The following is a 19,324-nucleotide window of genomic DNA, read 5'->3' on the forward strand; positions in this document are numbered from 1 at the left end:
CAAGTATTTAAGTTCTGGTTTTGTTTTGTTTTTCAATTTGACTGAGACCTACTGGTGTTTCAAAAAATATGTATTTTTTTTCTGTTACAGGCTTATAGATTTTCTCAGCTTCCTGAGATGGTAATGGGTTCTCCTCCCCCTCCTGTCCCTCCCAGAACTGGTCCTGTGGCTGTTGCCTCTCTCAGGAGGTATTTATCTCTTGTTTTATTTTAGGCATGGTCTCTAAAACCCACTGTCATAATAAAAACTGGGGCAAACCCTGAAGGAGCACTTAAAAAGATACATTCCTAAAATTAGAAGCATGTTGGTTTTGTTTCATTTTAACACAAAATTTAATAACAATGAGTTTTCTGTTAGCCAGTCTGCGTCAATAAAATTAGGAGCTGCAGGCTCTTGTTTTAAAGCATTCTTTGCCTCAGCTCTCATAATGATGTGCTGGATTGAGGCAGATAATTCACACCATCATTCATTCTCCTGCTTTCCTGAAATTGCAACATTTCCAAAGACCTCAGCACTTCCCAAGTACAGTAATGTTATTTACCACAGTGGTCTCCTACTGTATGATACCATGTCATGTGCACTGTTGTGACTGTCTGTAGACTGTGGTGGTGAATTAATTATGGTAAAGCTCTGGTGAATTAATTATGGTAAAGCTCTGGAGAATTTATGGTAAATCTCTGGTTTTAGTGTTGTGTTTCACAGGCATTTGTTTGAAGCAGCAAGCAGAAGCCCTGTAAGATGCTTTGGTAAAAAGAGCAACCAAGAGCAAGCTAAAAGAGTTGTTTGCAAACTTCTCCAGACTTCTCCAAAATTCTGTTGTGCAGTTGCTCTCCAGGCTTCTGTCATGCCAGAGCAAAGTTGGGCAGTTTGCTCCTCGCTGGCTTGTCCTGCTGGAGCTGATAGGCGTGTATGTGGCTACAAATCACATCTGTAGGTCAGAATAACAAAAAATTTGTATTATTTTTCTTTCTTAACACACAGGTCTACATCAGATATTGGCAGCAAAGTGAGAATACCTGAGTCCAGTGGAGCAGATCAGGCCCAGCACCATGACCAGACACCTTTTGCACCGGGTTCCAGAGCTCCCATGTCTGTCGGTCCACTCGATCAATCTGCTTTTCACTCAGGTGACAAAATTGGGCAGATTCAACTTTGAGAGCCTTATGAGTTATTTTGGATGGAAATGAAAGTATGGGATATAGGAAATAAGGATGATTATTTGGAGAAAGACTGTATTAGGTGGGGTTTCTCCTGGTGCAGCCCTTTGTAAGTGCAGCACCAGCTGCATCCTAAAATACTCATCCTGCAGTAGCACCAGGAAATGGCCTTTTCTGAAGGTAGGATGCAGCAGTAATGTCCCAGATGTTCTGTGTTCAAGAACTCTGAATTGATAAAACCCAGTAAAACTGTTCATTTGTACAGCAAAACCCAGTAGAATTTTTAGGGAGGATCTAGAAGGTGTTGGTAGCAAAATAAGTTGCAGTATTGGGACAGCTGTGTGACTTTTTTGTGTTCCACTTTGTACCAACCAAGCAAAGTGGGAGAGACAGGCAATGGGGGAGAAATGAGTTAGATCCTTGCAATATTTTGTCAGTCAAGAATACTGATCCAAGTGCTTGAAAACTTTTTTAAGGCTCCTGATTGCCTCTTGAGAAACTTTATCCCTACTCTTGTCACAACAGTGGGCTACTGAGGAAGGCAAATTGAAGGTACATGGCCCCTTCCCTTCAAAACACAAAGCAGTGGTGCTATTGCACAGTCAAAGGTAATCTGTTAGCTCTTCACCCTTCCTGTTCAGGGGATTATAGTTTCTGCCCAGAACTTGTTTTGGGTCTAAAAGTCCCAGTAGTCAGTTCCTGGTCCTTTTGATAGGTATTTATATATGAATATGTGTATGTGTTTATAAATAAATTGATTTAATCATAGATGAAGCTGATAGACTTGATGGTGTCTGGAAAATATTTAGCTGGAAAAAATACTTCAGATGGCTTTTTATTGGCAAAATGTGTTTTCTTGAAGAGTTATGGAAAAGAGCTTCCAATATTCAAAAGAATTTTCCATTAGTTCAAAGCTTTGAAATTAGTAGTTTGTTAGATATTGCTGTGTTAATCTTCCAGAAAAAAAATTCTTTTTTAGCTTCCTCAGAAGTAATAGAGAGTTATCTGCATTGTCTTTGGCATCACTGACTGAGAATCATGATGTGGCTAAGCAAATGAGTTGTCAATTAATTAAACAGAGTAGGTTTGCAGGATCCATTCTGCTGCCACTTAATTGTCATTCCTTCTGCACATGGTGCAGTACCTGAAAGGAGCAGATGCTCACCCTCCCATTTCAAAACATTTCAAGCTATGAAATGTGCCACATTACCTAGACCTCTTCTTTATGTGTGCAGTAATGGGATCTCTGGGATACATTTTTTGATTGGATCCAGAGATGGGGAGATTTTATTACTGTGTGTTGCTGAAGGGTGGCTGCAGTTCAGAGAAGACAAAATGACCTTCCTGTACATTGTGGAGTTTGCCAGAATAATTCTGGGAGTAGTTGAAGGAAGCTTTCATATATTTCAGGTGCTACAAAAGGCTGTAATACAGGCAAGTAAAGACAAGGACATTTGTGAGAAATGGGCAATTGTAATACAAGATTTCTAACAATCTGATATTAAAATAAGTTTTTATAGCCTCAATACAAGAAGAAACATTGCTGCAGGTGCTGGTTTGGAATGTTAATGCCCAATCTCACTCTCATGCAGCCCAGCATCAGCTCTAAGATAAGGATGTTGCAATAATGGTTTAGGATAAGGTATAATATCAGCCAACTGAATATTCATTTTTAGTAGCTTCTTTTGCTGTGGTTAAATAGAAAGAGTGTTTTAGTGTAGGAGCCCTTTGCCATGTACAGGAGCAGCATTTTCTACTCTGTACATGTATGAAGAATGCTCCTTTTCAGCCTTGCTAACTCATTTAAAATAGCAGCCCTTGTGCTCTTTATTACCTGGAAGGACAAATGATTGACCACGCCTGTTCTCTTAGCCCACCCTCCTCCAAACCATGGGGCTGGAGGAATTGGGATAGAGGTGGTGTGTTTCTGCTCTGGAGAAAAATGTGCTAAAAACCATATTTTGCTCCTCTTCTTTTAGTCCTGATTGCATCCATAGCAATTCTGGCCTGGGACTGCATGGGAGGTCATTGAGAAACCGTAAATATCTGGGTTTATGGAGACTGCTTTGGGGATGGATGTCACTGGTGGAGTCTTTCTGTCTCTGTGCACCTGCCCATGCAATGTCCCAGCATCTGTCAGAGTAGGCAGGATAACCCTCTGGTAGATTGTTCAGGAACAAAAAATGTGCCAGGGCTGTAAATGAGATTCTGGGGGATGGATATTTGAAGCAGTCAGTAATTGATGCTAATTCAATTATACTCCATATGAATTTCATGGGCCTTCCCATGTCTTTGTGATTTTGTCAGCATAGTGGTATCATAGCTACTGAGAGCAATTAGCAGCAATATTCAAATGATGTGCAGTTGGAAGGGGGAGAAATTTTATTTTCTCTGCATTAATTCTACTATAGAGAATCTGCCCAGCTGTGTAATGCTACTGTGCTTCCATTCCTCAGTGAAAATGCTGGAGTTGTACTTTGTTGTGGTTTTAAAGGGTTTCCTGCCCTTCTGCTTTCATGTAAATGATGTTATTTTTGCTATCTGAAAAGTAAAATACATGTCCACGTAATATAACTGAATAAACTGAAAATCTAATAACTGATGAAGAGGATATGCAGCTGTCCCATCCAGGATTTAGGGCTGAGGATTTCATGCCCTCAGTGTGATGTTGGTGATTCACTGCTGGAGTCTGTCTTTGCATGTAAATAGACACTAGAGGAAGGAAGACTTGACTGGGCAAGAAAGTTGTTTGTAGTCTATTTTTAACTAGGAAAATACTCAGAGTTATGATAGCAAAGGGAATATATCAAGAATATCTCAAGGGAAATATGCACATTAGGATGCTGGTCATCCAGACAGTCCAGTGGATTATCTCTGTAGCAAATTGTTCTCTGCAATTCCTGGGCCACAGGAATCAATCTTCCCTGAAAGCAGATGTGACCCTACCCAGAGATTTGGCTGAAAACTCTGGCTCCTTCCACACAAATTGGAATGTGAAAGTGGGATTTTAATCCAGGAGGCTTCCTGGATATTCCTATGGCATGCATCTTAATCAAGAGGTGATAAGCCAGATTTGGAAATAATCACAAAATATTTCTTTGAGTTGTAGCTGTGTCATTTATGGCAGCCATAGACTGCTCTTGGGAAAGGAACTGGACGGGTAGAACCTTGGTATTTTTTACAGAAGCATTGAAGTTTTATGATGGAATTGTTGAGAGTACAGCCTGTTAAACATATCAGTCACTCATTTTTGTAGGTTTTTTACCTGCATATAATACAATATAGGTATTAATCATAATATTAATAATATAGATATCATGAAAGACTGGGTAAACAGTGAAAAGAGAGGTGCATTACACTGAAACCCATCGTAATAACAGCTGAAAATTGAATACAAGGAGGCAAACTTAAGGGAAAAAATCCTTTTCTCCAATGAGTCAAAGTTTTGACAAAGATCATTTGTTACAAGGATCAAATCCTAGGGACTCTTTAGCTGAAGGCTGTACCTGGTTATGAGGACAACTGCAAATTTTGCCTTCTCCAGTATTTCCCAGCATTATGAAGTTGCAGTAGTCAGATGGTAGGGCAAAAAATACCATAACAACAAAACAAACCAAACCCAAAGCCCCAGACAAAAAAACCCCCAACAAACAAGCATGAAGTCCCTATTTCATAAGCGCTATAATCTGATTTACAAAGGAAAATCTCAGCTATTAATGATGCCTACTGTTTTTGTCTTTGCCAGGAAATACAGTACCAGCAGTGTTTGCCATTCCAGCAAACCGACCTGGCTTCACGGGCTACTTCATCCCAACTCCTCCCACTGCCTACAGGAACCAAGCCTGGATGCCCTATGCTGGAGAGAATGAGTTGCCAGGGCAGTGGGCAGACTCTGTAAGCATCCTTGCTTTTCTAACCACCTGTTTTTTATGTGTTTTGCACAGGAGGGATTTTCAGCAATTCTTCACTGGTCGACAAAGAAGCAGAAAAGGATAATTTTTCCTTGAATGGGAATAATCTCTAGTAGTGAAAAGCCATAAGAGATGGCTTAGACGTAGATACTTCAGCTGTTCAAGCAGGAACTGTGGGCAAGATCTTTAGAGGGTGGAATCCTTCACTAGGTTAGGGCTTGGCACCTGTTTAAGTTGGTGGGTTAGATGTCATTTTCCTTTCCTGAGAAAGGTTAGATTTTTAGATAGACACGTGTCAGGAAAAGGAGATGCTGCCTCTCAAGACAGTCCTGAGCTGTCTGAAAGTTGGAGAAGCATCTTACCCTCCTGGAGGCTTTTCTCAAGACAGCCTAGCTCCCAAATATTACCTTCCAGCACTGCTGCAGCCCTGCTGTGCAGTGTTTCAAATCCTCCCAAAGGCTGCAGTGACAGATCATAAATTAAATAATTAATTGCACAATCCCAGACTGGAACAGATGTAATTTTTAGCCCAAAGTAAACCTACATTTCAAAGAATTGAAGTTGAAACATCCTAAAATGAATTGTAGTAGTTTATCATGTTTGAAACAATTTCTCAAATGTAGGGCTTTTTTTACACAAGGGAAAAAAAGATAAATTCTTCTGCTTGAGCTCATATCTGGTATCTATGCAGAACCACTCTGGCTAAAAAACCTGGAAGACAGATTCAATTTCCTTGTGCAAATCGTCAACAGAACATTTTAATGAATTGCAGTTGAAATCTAAGTTGGCTTTGAGCAGATAAGCAGCAGACAACACAGTCATATAAATGTTCCTGGGGGCAGCTTTTTTTGTTGTTCACTCTTTATTACTGCTCCCAATGCCTGTGAGGAAAACAAGTCAGTATGACTTTGAGGTGCAAGTCTGAATTTGAAGGCTGAACTGTCAGGAAAAAAAAATAAAGCTGTTCATTTGTAAGCTAAGCACACCTGCTGATGTGCCCCTGACACCTGGAGGCTTGTGATGCTCTGGTATAAATTTCCTTCTCAGAGCTGCCTTTTAAAGCATGAAAAGCTTTATTTTCCTTTGTTGTTTTGGTGGGTTTTTTTTTGTTTGTTTACTTATTTGTTTTATGTGTGTTTTTAACCCTTCTTACATCTTAAATCCAGGAGGCCCATTGTATCTTAGCAACGATTTTGAACTTTTTCTCTAAGGGAAAAAGCCATGAAACAAATAAGGAAATTTTACTTGTTTCCCATTCATTCTCCCTTCTGTATCCCTACTCTTGATTGTAGTTCTGTGGAAATAGTCAGGTATCACTTGTCAAAAGTGGAGACTGAAACAAATGGGTCAAAACTGCAAACCAAGTCTCCAGCCCCCAGCTCCTTCCTCTGGAAAGTGAAGAGTATAAACCTGTTGTGGGTTTCCTTCAGGGAAAGAGGAATGAAGAGGGATGTAAAAAACTGTCAGAAAAATAACCATGGCAATATAGAGCTCAGAGGAAACAAATGTCCCTTTTCACTTACCCATGGCAGAGCTTTAACAATTCCTTGCTGGTCAAAATTTCAGCCCTCCAGTGGCTTTGCAGAAGGGTTAAAAATGTAGAAACTACTGCAGTTTCTATAATGAATTTGCAAATCTGTCAGGAAATTGTCTTTATTTGAAAATCATAACTAGAGGAGCTAGTAAGAGCATTAGCAATATAGCACAGTCAAAAAGCCTGAATAAAAGTGAATAGCATAAAGATCTGAAGTAATGCTCAGATTTTCTCACTAATACTCTGGGCTTGAATTTCTGGACATGTATTAGTTTTTGAGCCTTTAGATTATAGCTTGATCACACTTCCAAGATTTTCTTAAAATTATTGAGAACAGAGGCTAAATATCTATAAGATTCTTCATTTTCCACACATTTCTGCTAACCTAGACTGTAAACAAGGGAGGAAACAGGAGATTTTACAACAAGGAACTATTTTATAAGCACAATTACTGTAATATATTATTCTCTGAGACAAATGGTAAGCATTGAAACACTAAGTTCCGTGGGACAATGAAACTGTGTCCACAAAACAATTATTTTCCCAGCTGCTGGATAATGCTTAGTGAAAACAGTAACTTGGTGGCCTCTAGTGGTGTGATCACATGTTGTTCTGGTACAATCACCTTTTGAAGAGCCTGTTGTAAACTAAACAGAGGTGCCTACATCTAATGATCACTTTCATACCATACCTGCTTCCTACATTTGTCTCATCACACCAGAGTGAACATGTTTGACATTCTCTTCAGCATTTGATGGATACCCAAGGCTGTGTAGAGGTCAAGCTTCAGGCATAAAGCCTTCTTCAAAATTAAGGCCTGTAGATTCCCATTTTATAGACTTTTGGAAATCATAAATATTGATTTTTATTTGATGCATTAAAATCTTCTGAGTGCCAAAAAGACTCGTGAAAGATATTTAATCTCTCACTGTGACTTAAGGGCCTATGTTATTGTTTTAGTTTTAGCTAACATGGGGCTTGTAAATCTGTGGAGTTACAAAAATTATTAATCCCTCATGTAATTCTGTTAGACATGGCCAGAAATCCTGACACTTCTGAGCAGTCAAACATCCCTTTGGGCCTTGAATTTCCGAGCTGGCATACCTGAGCTTATCCCTGGTGTCTGGATCTAGTGAGTTTCTGTTAGGACCAGTGAGGCCAGACACTTGGCTGGCTTGGATTAGCTAGAAATCAGAAAACTGCTTTTCTGTTACAGGTTTCTGGTGTACTAAAATCATGCTGTTTGTTTAAAACCAAAGTGTTTGCTAAGCAGAGAGCTCCCTTCCAGAAAAACCTTTTCCCTTGGACTTTTGGAGGTGATGATAAATGAGGACAAGCAGATGTTTCTGCTGCCACAGCTGGGATGTGCATAAATGGCACATGCCAAGACAGGCATGTGTAGGCAGAAGCATGTGGCATTCACATTCTCTGAACAGGGGGAGACATAATTCTCTCTCCCAGGATTTTTCCTGGAGAAGCACAGAGAGAAGAAGAGAAAACAATTCTTATCTCTATTCCCTGCTTCTGTTGTTTTTGCAAATGTGGAATGTGTTATGGAGATTGCTTACTGAGAGTGCGTTCTTAATTGGATTCTGGTGATGGTTGTTTATATTAATTGGCCTATTAGGTCCAAGTTGTGTCCTGACTGGAGACAGTCATGGGTTCTTTTTTAGTATCTCTTCAGCATAGTATCTCTTTAGAATAGTATAATGTGGTAGAATATAGTTTTAATAAGGCAATATTTCAGTCTTCTGAACCATGGAGTCAGATGCCAATCATTCCCAGACATTGGGGTCACCCAGAAGCTGGGAATTAATTCTGAGGTTTGCATTCCCTTCCTTTGGTGCTCTCTCTCTCACCTCTGCCCCAGGGAGGTTTGCGGTCGCTGGCGGATCGATTGTTCCGCATAACCCTGTGCAATTCCAATTCCCCGCAGGTGCCCCTGCCTGGCTACATCGAGGCTTACCCGAGGCCCCGCTACCAGCACAACTCGCCCTCGAGGCTGCCCCGGCAGTACAGCCAGCAGGGCAGCCTGCACCCCAGCCTGGAGCAGGCCCCGCTGGCCTCCGCCGCCGCCTCCCAGCACAGCCTGGCCGACAACGACCCCTCGGACGCGCCGCTCACCAACATCTCCACGGCTGCCCTTGTCAAGGCAATAAGGGAAGAAGTGGCCAAGCTGGCCAAGAAGCAGACAGATATGTTTGAGTTCCAGGTCTAATGTATCTTCTGTGCACGGTGTTTGTGTCGTGTGACCTGGGGAAGCCAAGAAAGCAGCTCCTTTAGTTTTCGGCAGCAAACTTTCTGTGAATTGTGCCAAAGCGATGGCGTTTTAATCTGTCTGAAAAGTCAACACTATGAAATGACTTAAAGCAGAGCAACAGGGCTCTGAAGACATGAAATTCTGCTTTCCAGCTAAGGAAAAGCTGCCAGGAAACTGTTTCATACTGATGAGATCAACCATATGCAATTGTTTGTCACTTTGCTCTCGTATTATGACCCATCCTCACTAAAGATGCTGCTGAACATGTCTGTGCCACAAGAAGTTCCATTTACGGGCCCAGAGGCAGAGCTGCTGAAAATAACTTCTGCATGCCAAAACTTTGATAAGAGAAGAAAAAACCTGCAGAACAGGGTTTGCTGGAGGCCACGGCTGGCGTGGCAGTGGCCGTGTTAATTGTTTGCTGTGGGACATTGTATAAGGGGTGCTGATTTCAGCAATGCAGAGTCATTTCAGCCTTTTCATCCCAGCCACTGTATTCAAACCAAAAGAATTCAACACAATTAAGTAATACAAATAAAAGTCCTGTACATAGCTCAGAGTCTCTTCATCCTATTAACAGTGCAAAGAAGTGAAAGAAGAGAGGACTGTAGAGAAGGTGAATGACATTTCCATGATTGGTGGCTACCTTGTCATTCAGTGCCACTGATGAATTATGGAGGAGATTTTTTTTTCAGCGTGAAAGAATACAATGCATGAAGAGCCAGCAAAGGATATTGGTGCTAAAAGCTTCCCAGATAAATGAAAAAAGGTTTTTCCTGTTTGCTCTATAATCGGGCTTTTCACTCTGAATGCATGTGAAGCTGGTAAACCTGAGACCTTTAAATCCTTCCAACCTGGAAAAATGAATACACCTGCTTGGACAGGGAAACCTCTGTTCAACACAGTGCTTTTTTCCCTCTTTCTTTAGCAATGCTATCTACTAAAGTGATGCCAGAAAGTGCTACCTGAAGCTGCAGTTGATTTTGATTGCGCTGGCACGGTGAATGCGCACCCAGGAAGTTCTGAATGTAGAGGACCTAATTACTATATTAACATGTAAATAAGTTAACAGCTACATGGATTAACAAAAATATGAATGTTCTGTGAAAAAGAGAGCATTGCCAGAAATGATGTTGACTTCATATTGTGCAAGATAAGGGTCACTGATTGTTACACTGCGTTGTGGTAGGAATCCAATCCCAAAAGAAAATCAAACCACTTGGGATGGGACAGTAGTTAACATTTTGCAGTTGTACAAACTAGATGGAGATATGAACAGTTGTTTTCAGTTCCTTCAGCAATTAGCTTCAGGAACTGAAGTTGTTGCAAAATTTGTTGTGTTGGGCGTGTTTGATGTCAACTGGAGTTAAAGGTAATGTCCTTCATTTCAGTGGGTTATTTAGTTATCCTCAATTACTATTTTGTCTGATCATTTCATTTCTCTGAGTTTCTTTGGTCTTAACTGATGTGAGAAAGAGAACTTGGTTTAGCTTTTTTGGCCATCAGTAAATTGAGAGAAGGAGAAAGAAGACTAGAATAGGGGATAGAAGAAGAAATTGATGAAGCACAAACTTTTAAAGCAGAGCTATTTTTCCCCTTAATAATTATACTATAAACCCTGAGACTGTGATGCGTAATTATCCTAGAATATACAGACATCCTCTGCTCCAATACCTTGAATATTGCAGAAGCATTTGGAATGCTAGCTAATCTTTCAATAAATGTGAAATTTCATTTTTATTATTTAAAATCAGATATAAATAAAATGTATTTTTGTAATTTCTATGTATATATTTGCTGTATATTTATATAAGTGACTAGTCTGCTATAGTCAGAAAATTTCCATAAACTAAGTGGAAAAAGAAAAAAAAAAGAAAGAACAAACCCCTGATAATTTTACTGATCAGTGTAAACATGCTATGTCTGGAGTACACAAATATACAATTGGTTGACTTGGATACTAAACAACCAAAGAAACTCAATTTTTCATATAAATGCAAGTCTATAAAGGCTGACTGCTGTCTCAGTTACCTGTCAGCCAGGTACTGCTGATATTATCAGTGTAATACAACACAGCCAAATTGGGTTAAATGAATAGCTGGCTAAGAGCATCACACTTTAAGAATAACAACTGAAAAATACTGGGCTAAACTCAGGCTACCACAGAAAGACAGGTTCTGGTTGGCTTCAGTGGGAATTTCACTCACTGACAGCAGGGTTTATTTTCTCTATTGGGCTTTGTCTATAAAAGCAAATTTCACTAGATCCCTCAAACAGAATTCTGTTTATTTTTCAGTCAGTTGGATCACTGTAACATGAGTGCAGACATAATGGAAGAGCAGCTGATTTTATTTAGCCTCAGCTAGTTCACAGCTGCCTTGGGCTAACCTGGGAAGTGAAACCTACACCAGGTTGTGCCAGCCACATTCTGCATCAGCTTTATTAGCAGTTTTTGAATGATTCTTCTATGTAGCCCAGTGAAATTTTGCAAGGAAATGGCTCCTTCTAAGCAATGGGGGTGAATGTGCTGTGTAATAAATTTCTCCAGCCAGTTTTGCAGAGTTCTCCTGAAGCTGAAATTGTGCAAGCAGCCAGGATCCCATGGATGAGCACGCTGAAGCCATAGAGGTGGGAAGGGAAATGTAACAGTGTATTCCCAAAAAAGTCACAGGAGGCAGGGCATTCCAGTTTTAAACAGCATCTTTTGGACACTTAACTCTGTTTGTAAGTCTGTTCCCATTCTTAAATTGTGGCAATTTAATAGTTCTATTAAAAATGTGTGAGGGTAAAGTCTCATACATTTTACACAATGGATTTTGTATCTTGCCATACTGGAAATTAAAAATTTTGGAAAATATAGAGATGCCCAGGGTTTGGATGTCTGTAGAAAATGGAAAACACCTGAGCAAAAGCATTTAAATAGCCTTCTAGAAAGAAAAACCATTTCAGTATAGTTAAACAAAGTACTCTTCATACTTCTGATGAAGACCTGTTAGAGATTCAAAATTTATTTTGTTTGGTATTATTATGGATGATGTGCAGTCTACTGAATATTTCCTGAATCATCACTCTGAAACCATTGTCGTGCACTTTATTCAGAAAACCATCTTACATTCTTCATTCATGATGCCTTTTTATCCTGTTTGTAATATGTTTCTGTGATTTTTTTTTTTTAAATATCAAGTCAGATTATATCAAGACAGGACATTGCTGGGAAAGAAAAATCATGCTGTAATATTTATACTGTCTGAGCACAAAGCAATGATAAAGTGAAAATATAGTGTACAAATAATTTGTAATATAATAAACATTTTGTATGGCTATGAGTACAATATAGTTTTTCAATACTGATTTCAAAGAAGAAAGAATTTGTGTTTAAAGTGATAATCTTGTCCAGATATATCCATGCCATTTTTACTGAGAAAAAAGTAGTAATTTAGTTTTTTCTACTCAATGCCCCAATTTTCTTTAAAGATATGTTAAATGTTCAGGTGAAAGTACTGTTTACTGTGCACACAAAATCTTGATGTTCTGACCACTGTCTGTCTTCAGATTTGTAAATCATCAGTAGAAACAGTTGCAAATGAAACAACAAAAAAATTCCTTCTTGGTTTGTGTGTCCTGACCACTTTCACTTGGAAAAACGCTTGTGACATTTATTAGCATCAGTAGAACAGTAAAAGGATAAAAGGGAACTTGTTGGCAGTAATGTCTTGACTTGTTGAGAGTCATTTCTTGACATATGATCTGTGTTGGAAACTCTAGCACTCAGTCTGGAAATATGAGTAATATTTTTATGTCATAATACTATGAGTAGAACTTGATAGAGGTGCATGCAAGCCCTGTATATAGAAATGAGGGTATTATCTTAAGCTGTGATCATTTCTTTTTCAGACTCTCTTTGAAAGAGACACATAAGAAGTGTGAGGTAAAAATGAGAGGCAGGTAGAAAATGCAACAATTCTGAGTGACAGAATTGTTTTGTTTAAGGGCTGATATGTACCAAGCTGACCACAGTTTCCATTACATTTCAAGATGTCTGATTGCTAATGAATTAATGACATTTAATGTATTTTTTTAGCCCTGCATTGCCAGTGTAAGAGCTGACTGCCAGCCTCTAGAAGTCAGAGGGAGCTTGAAAGCAGCAAGTTTTCTGAGCTCACTGCATTTTGCTGCCCCTGTTCATCCTGTGCACATCCCAGCAGTTCCAAACTCTGTGTCCAACCAGTTATTGTCCTGCTCTTGAATTTCTTATACACTAACAAATCCCAGTGGCTTCCCAGCCCACACTGACATGAAATGGCAGAGGGACAGGGATCTTGCACGTTGCTCACACATACTAGAAAATGCAGCTTTCCCTTCATGGGTTAATTTTTAACTCCAGGAATGAGCAGCAGATTTCTTTTTTGTTTATCAAAAGAATTCAAAGGTTTTTTATTTTTTTCTTCTCATTTTTTAAGGAGAAGAATACTCTCTGAGAATGCTTTTTTTGAACTTTTGCCTTTCTCTCAGAAATAAATAATGCAAAACTCAACTTGTGGAAATGAGATTTATGTATAGATAAGTAAAGAAATTGCCGACTGACTTGCTCTTTAAAAATCTTTCAAGATGACCAAGTCATAAAGGCAAAGCTGGTCAATACTGCAGATCCTCTCCTGAGAATAACTGCATTGCACAAAGTGGTTTAGGTGCTGATTTTAAAAATAGTTGAAATGCCCCCAAATCATATAATATTTCATGCTTTTAAAATCGCTTTAAGACCATATTCTGATGAATAAGGTATCATATTCATGCGTATCTATATATCTGTGTGTCAAAAAATATTTAAATATTTTTTCAAAACTAGTTCTATTTGTCCATCAATTTTTCCCCATCCATTTCAGGTTCCTTAAGGGGTAGAGAGGTAGTAATGAAGAGATAAATCTCAGAGTTGTTCTGTTATGAAGCTCATGGAAGAGGAGAAATGGGCTTTAAATAGTTAGGTGGTCAAATGTATCATTGATGTGTTGCAATAATTACAAGTGTCATGAAGAGGTGTTTCAGGAGTTTGATTTTCTTTTTCTTTTTTTTGAATTTGTTAAAAATAATTCTTGTTTTAGGAAGTTTGACTTCATGAATTTTCCACACTCAATTCATAACCAAGGAGTAAGTTGTTACTATATTGCAGTCTGTAAATAATTTTGTAACTTTAGAAATTCACATTTTAGCCACTGGGCAATAATGGGTGCAAAGGACTGTAAATCACAAAGAAAGATGATTACACTGAGTGCAATATTTAGAGAGGAGGTGAATTTCTCTTCCAGAGTATTCCCTCTTCACTGGAGCCCAGAGCATTTCTGTGCTGTGTAAACCAGCCCAAACACTGGGGCATCAGTTAAGGTCTTGTGTATCTGGTAAGGAGATCTGGATGTAAGTAAAACAGAAATTTATTCTTTATCCCTGTCTTTATCTCATACTGTCCATGCTGCAATGAGGAAAAAACCTGAAGACTTTTTTTGCAACAAACAAATTTTAATATTTCCTTCTGTGACAAATTGACTGGGAAGGCTTTTTCATTTCATCTTGCTGCTGACTTCTGCAAGCTGTATTCCACGCCATACTTGATAGAAAAAAAATGAGAGTGAAGCCAAGGATTTTGGAAAATATGATAGAACCCATTTTGCTGAGGCTTAAATTTTGATGCAGGATTTAGCAACCCAACAGAAACAGCTCAGGCTTAACAACAGGGCAGTTCTTTGGATTCATCAGAAATCATGTTTGTCCAGCACAGATATTCTTATGCTTTTTGACTTTTTCTTTTCATTTGAAGTCTTCCCTGCCATTGCTGTGCATTTCGAATATGAATTTGACATGTTGTACACTAAGAAGTGCACTGTTTACCTCGCTGATACCTGGTGTGACAGAAGCAGGAACCAACACAGGACAGAATTTTTAAACAGCCATGGCCCTGCATGGCTTCAGCCCACGGTGTGCTTTGTGTGTTCTCCTTTTAGTGCTGAGGCAAACCACAGCTACAGGTAAATTTTATGCTGCAAGGTTTTGTTTACTGGCAATTTTTTTTTTTTTTTTTTTTTTTTTTTTTTTTTGTTTACTGGCAAAACACCTGCTCCCTTCAAGGAGAACAGGGCTGAGCAGTAACCCCCCCAATAAATTAGCCATCACAAGTGTCTTAAAACTGTGCCAGGAGAGGAAGGATGCTGTCTGGTTGTGGGTGGCTGGAAATTGGGAGATGGGAGGTCGGTTTGCTGCTCTTCAGGATTTTGGATTTGTCCAAAATGTGACTGTGCCTCAGTGTCCCATGTGTAGGGCAGGGTGAAGGAACTGCCTCTCCTCACTGCTCTGCTGAAACTCACACCTGGACTGCAGTGGCTACTTTGATAAGAAGCACCATTTATTACTTCATGGAGCTTTGGGAATTGTTCAGGACTATAAAGTACCTATTCCTATGGTAGCATTTCAATAAATGTGAATTTACAAGGGAAAATAAAAAACCTCTTGAAAATATTTCAGTATGTTCTAGGAAGCCTTTCCAATAACAACCTCTACACTTTTTTACAGAGATTTACAGAATTTATATCAATAAACTGTCTCACTTCCCAGGCAACAGATCTCACTTTCCAAGGAAATGAACTTTTCTTACATCTTTGAACTATGGAAAGGACTAGCTCTGCATGATTACAAAAATCCATGTTATCTTTGGTGTTCACAGCTTGATTCAACTGAATTGTAATGGCTGTGTCTGTGAAACTTGCTCAAAATTTATGAGTATTTCAGCTGTAAGTGGGAAAATTAATTTTCTGAAGCGGCAACATTGAGAGCAAATTTAAAGCTGAGTCTAGGGATTAAATCAAGAGAATAAGAAATAATTAAAATTTTATACTATGCAATCAGAAGGAAAATCTCCAAGACCTGTTACTTAAAACTACATGCTGATGGTAGAATTTTACATATGACTGAAAAGGGGGGATTTAAAATGTTCTGGGCCATTACCAAATCCCTATGTTTTTACTCTGAGCCATAGGGTGATTCTAGAAATAAAGCTTATGAGTACATAGAATAGTTCCTTTCATGTTAGTGGCTATAGCTTAGCTGAAGTTGTACATGTGTTTTCCTTGGCGACTTTGCACATGAAATAAAATATGTCTTAAAATCTGTGTTGCTATTTATTGGTTGTTCCTGCTGTCTCCTCCTCTTTAGATCCAGTTTTTGTGGTTTTTAATATCATTTATGCAGGCCTAAGTTTCGTGCTGTCAGTCTGAAGCAGAAGGAAGAGGAAAATGCAGCTTTTGACAGGGCTGCTTTTGTATAATTTGTCATGTAAGAAATTTGGAATAAAAAGTTCCTTTACTACTAATTTGTAGTTTCAGAGGAAGAAAGAGACTGGAAAGGATCTTCCAAAAATAGAGGATAAATGAAATTCCTAGTGTAAGTATCACTAATAAGGTTCTAGACAGATGGCCTAATTATAATTTTTAAATGTATATATGTATTTATATATTTTATATACATACTGTGAGTACTTAAACTGCCTCAAGGGGCTGTTCTGGCTTTTCTCAAGATACACCAAAATCCGAGGCTGTTTCACAAATGTTGACAAGTTTCAAAAATGAGGACAACTTTCCCAGAGTTAGGTCCTTCTCAATTTCCCTACCTCCCCTTGAGATATTAGCTCTGAATTTTCAGGGCAGGTGAATCCAAAATGCAGCAGACGCTGCTGAAAGCAGAAAAATAATTTCATGATGGCTTACTGCTTTTGGATTTCCTTTCTAATCTGCTCCTGAACTAATGAAGGCAGCTTGACTTGAAGATTAATTTAAATTCTAATGATCCATTGTAATAAGGCTGAATATCTATTTGGAGAATTTTAACGTGGCAAACTCAAACACAGCAGTGTGAAATTTAATGGACCCAACCGTTTGATATAAAATAAAGTTGAAATGCATTCTGGTTCTTGAATAGCTTTGTATCTCATTTTGCCCACCATAAGGCAGCCAATTTGAGGTTTCACAAGTGAGACCTGAGGTGTCACTGCAGGTGCAGGCTCAGGCTGGGAAGGTGGGACACTGCTTTTTGAGAGGCTTGTCTTGTTTGGGATTGGAAATTGCAGCAACCTACTGATGTCTGGAGATCTCTGCCTAGGAATCAAATTTGTAGCCTTAAATTTCTGTCTTGAATGCAATAGGGATAGATTTATTGAGTCACAAGGCAGCTACATGAGAGAGATCTGAATTGCTTCTGCATCTGAATGCCAGGTTTAGCCTCCCCTGAGCAATCTAAGAGAACAGAAACAATTAAAAAATGAATGACTCGTCCTTTGTGAATAAAGGAAAATGCAGTAAAGAATGCTGTTCTATTTTGTCTAATACGTGGCTTAATTTTTACAAAGGGAATGATAAACAGACCAGCTTTGAGATGAAACCAAAAACCCTCAGATGAGAGCAAATTACTGGATTTAAGAAGATCAGGTGGAAACAGAGCAGAAAAGTAAAGGTAAGTAAGTTAAATGTTTAGGGGTAAATGGAAATCAGCCTATGTGCCATTATGCACCAATAGCCTTTTTTTCCCTTTTTTTTTTTTTTTTCCCAAAGGTTTTGACCAAAGCATGCTGATTAAGGAGTGCTGTGGGTGACACAAGGGTGACCACTCTGCTAAATGCCATGATCCAGATGATTTTTTTCAGGACATGTGTGATCCCAGGCAGCTCTAACAGAGGTTACACATTAACTGATGCCATTCCTTGTGTTATCACCCAGTAATTAAACTCCAAGCGTTGTTTCAACATAAAGGCCATATGAAAAGCAGAACAACAGATGGAAAATATTTCAACTGTGTGCCATGGGAAGCAGCTCTGTTTAAGCCAAGAAAACACAGGAATAAAGAAAAAAAGTGAATAATGGCTGATGAGAGCTGGATGTAAAGTCAAAGACTTGGTAAAAGCTGAGAAGTAATTGTTAGGAAGCAGCAATTCCTTGTAATGGAAACCTCTGTAGGCCCTTGCAGTAACCTTGGAAAATTTATTGTGGTTTAGGAACTAAATTGATCTGGAGATTGGGACAATCAAGATAGTTCCTCTGTTACCTACCTTGATTTTAAAGCCCTCACTTGCCCACAAAGCCTCTGAAGGCCTCTGTGTAATGGCCCTTTTTGTCCAATCCAAATTTGTTTTCTGATATTTAATTTGGATACTAACACAGTTCTCATTTTCATTGTAACCAACAATTTCAGCTTAACCATTCACATTTTCACTGCTATTGATCATTTCTGCTTAAGCCTCAAAACCCTTTGAGAGACTTTTTGTCCTCTTTCTGCAGAGGGAGCAGATTTCTAATGTTCATTTGATGTTCTGCAGCCCAGATTTCTAATGTTCATTTGTAATCACATTAAAATGTGATTGCTGTAGTTTGATGATTGACAAATGGGAGTTATAAACTAGATTTAAAAAAAAAAAATAAACTCTGTGTACGGTAGATCAAAATCTGGCTAGAAAGATTGAGGCCCTATAAGGATAAATGTTGCAATAAACAGTAAGAGGAAATAAAATTTTGATATTGGATTGTATTAAAACATTTCAGCTGAGTAATTTGAACACAGTTTAAATAAACAGAGGTTAAAATATTCCTCTTAAAAATAAAGCTCTTTGCCAAAATATTGCAGCTTCAGGGTCGGTAACTTTATTATTTCATGCTGCCACCTACTGCTTTGGAAATGGAATAGGAAAAAGTAATCATTATTTTTTTATCAGTCTGATGAGCCTATTTGCTCCTTTGTGGTGTTCTTAATGGGTGACATTATTTTTGAATGCTGAATGCTGTCCAGATCTTCAGTCTGCCATCCCTGCCTCTGTCCATTTTTGCTTATGAAAGGATGTACCTTCCAAACATAAGGATGTTGTCACTTCAAAAACTGCCATGGGCTCTGCCCCAAGCACTGTTATTCCTAAAATTATGGTAAAATATCAGTTAACACTCAATGTCGTGTGCCTGCTCTGTTAAAAACCAACAGAAGTCACAGCTTCTGTAATTTTATGGTTATAAAGGAATACACTGTGATTATAAAAAAGGTTTTTATGCTAATGTGAAAGTAGTTCTTTAAGCTGGTTTAGAGGCTTAGGACTTTTGGCCATACCCATTTAGTCGAAATTGCACTTAATATACTTAGAATTAAAACAAAACAAAACCCAACCATATTTTATACTGCCATTTCTGTGTTTCCCAGCTACAGATATGGACTGCTGAGAATCCTGACAAAAACGGTGTTAATTTCTCAGTGTTTTTGAAGAAAATATTATATGCTTCCTGCATAAAGTAATTGGATAAAAAGAAAAAGGTTCAAATACCCAGTAGTGTTATTAGTAACTAGTACCAGAAAAATAATACACAAAAGAAGTCAACAATATGCTATACTTTTAAGAGAAGGAGAACAACATATAGTGAGTAGAAACTCAATATTAAAGACCCGTTAA

The 19,324-nt window shown here is 38.6% G+C and overlaps 1 protein-coding gene across 5 annotated transcripts in view; it reads left to right on the top strand.

The window, feature by feature from the left end:
- The window catches only part of KIAA1549L (KIAA1549 like), a 134,691-nt gene extending 122,503 nt beyond the window's left edge, over positions 1-12,188 (top strand). For all 5 annotated transcript variants that reach the window (XM_074543819.1, XM_074543816.1, XM_074543818.1 and 2 more), the window contains 4 exons: positions 91-188; positions 982-1,127; positions 4,903-5,051; positions 8,539-12,188. In XM_074543819.1, coding sequence (XP_074399920.1) covers positions 91-188; positions 982-1,127; positions 4,903-5,051; positions 8,539-8,820 — 675 coding nt within the window. In that variant the 3' untranslated portion in view covers positions 8,821-12,188. The remainder of the gene's footprint in view (positions 1-90; positions 189-981; positions 1,128-4,902; positions 5,052-8,538) is intronic.
- Positions 12,189-19,324: the final 7,136 nt, after the last annotated feature.

Source organism: Zonotrichia albicollis, chromosome 6 (assembly GCF_047830755.1).
Source record: "Zonotrichia albicollis isolate bZonAlb1 chromosome 6, bZonAlb1.hap1, whole genome shotgun sequence".
In the NCBI taxonomy this organism is placed as follows: domain Eukaryota; kingdom Metazoa; phylum Chordata; class Aves; order Passeriformes; family Passerellidae; genus Zonotrichia; species Zonotrichia albicollis.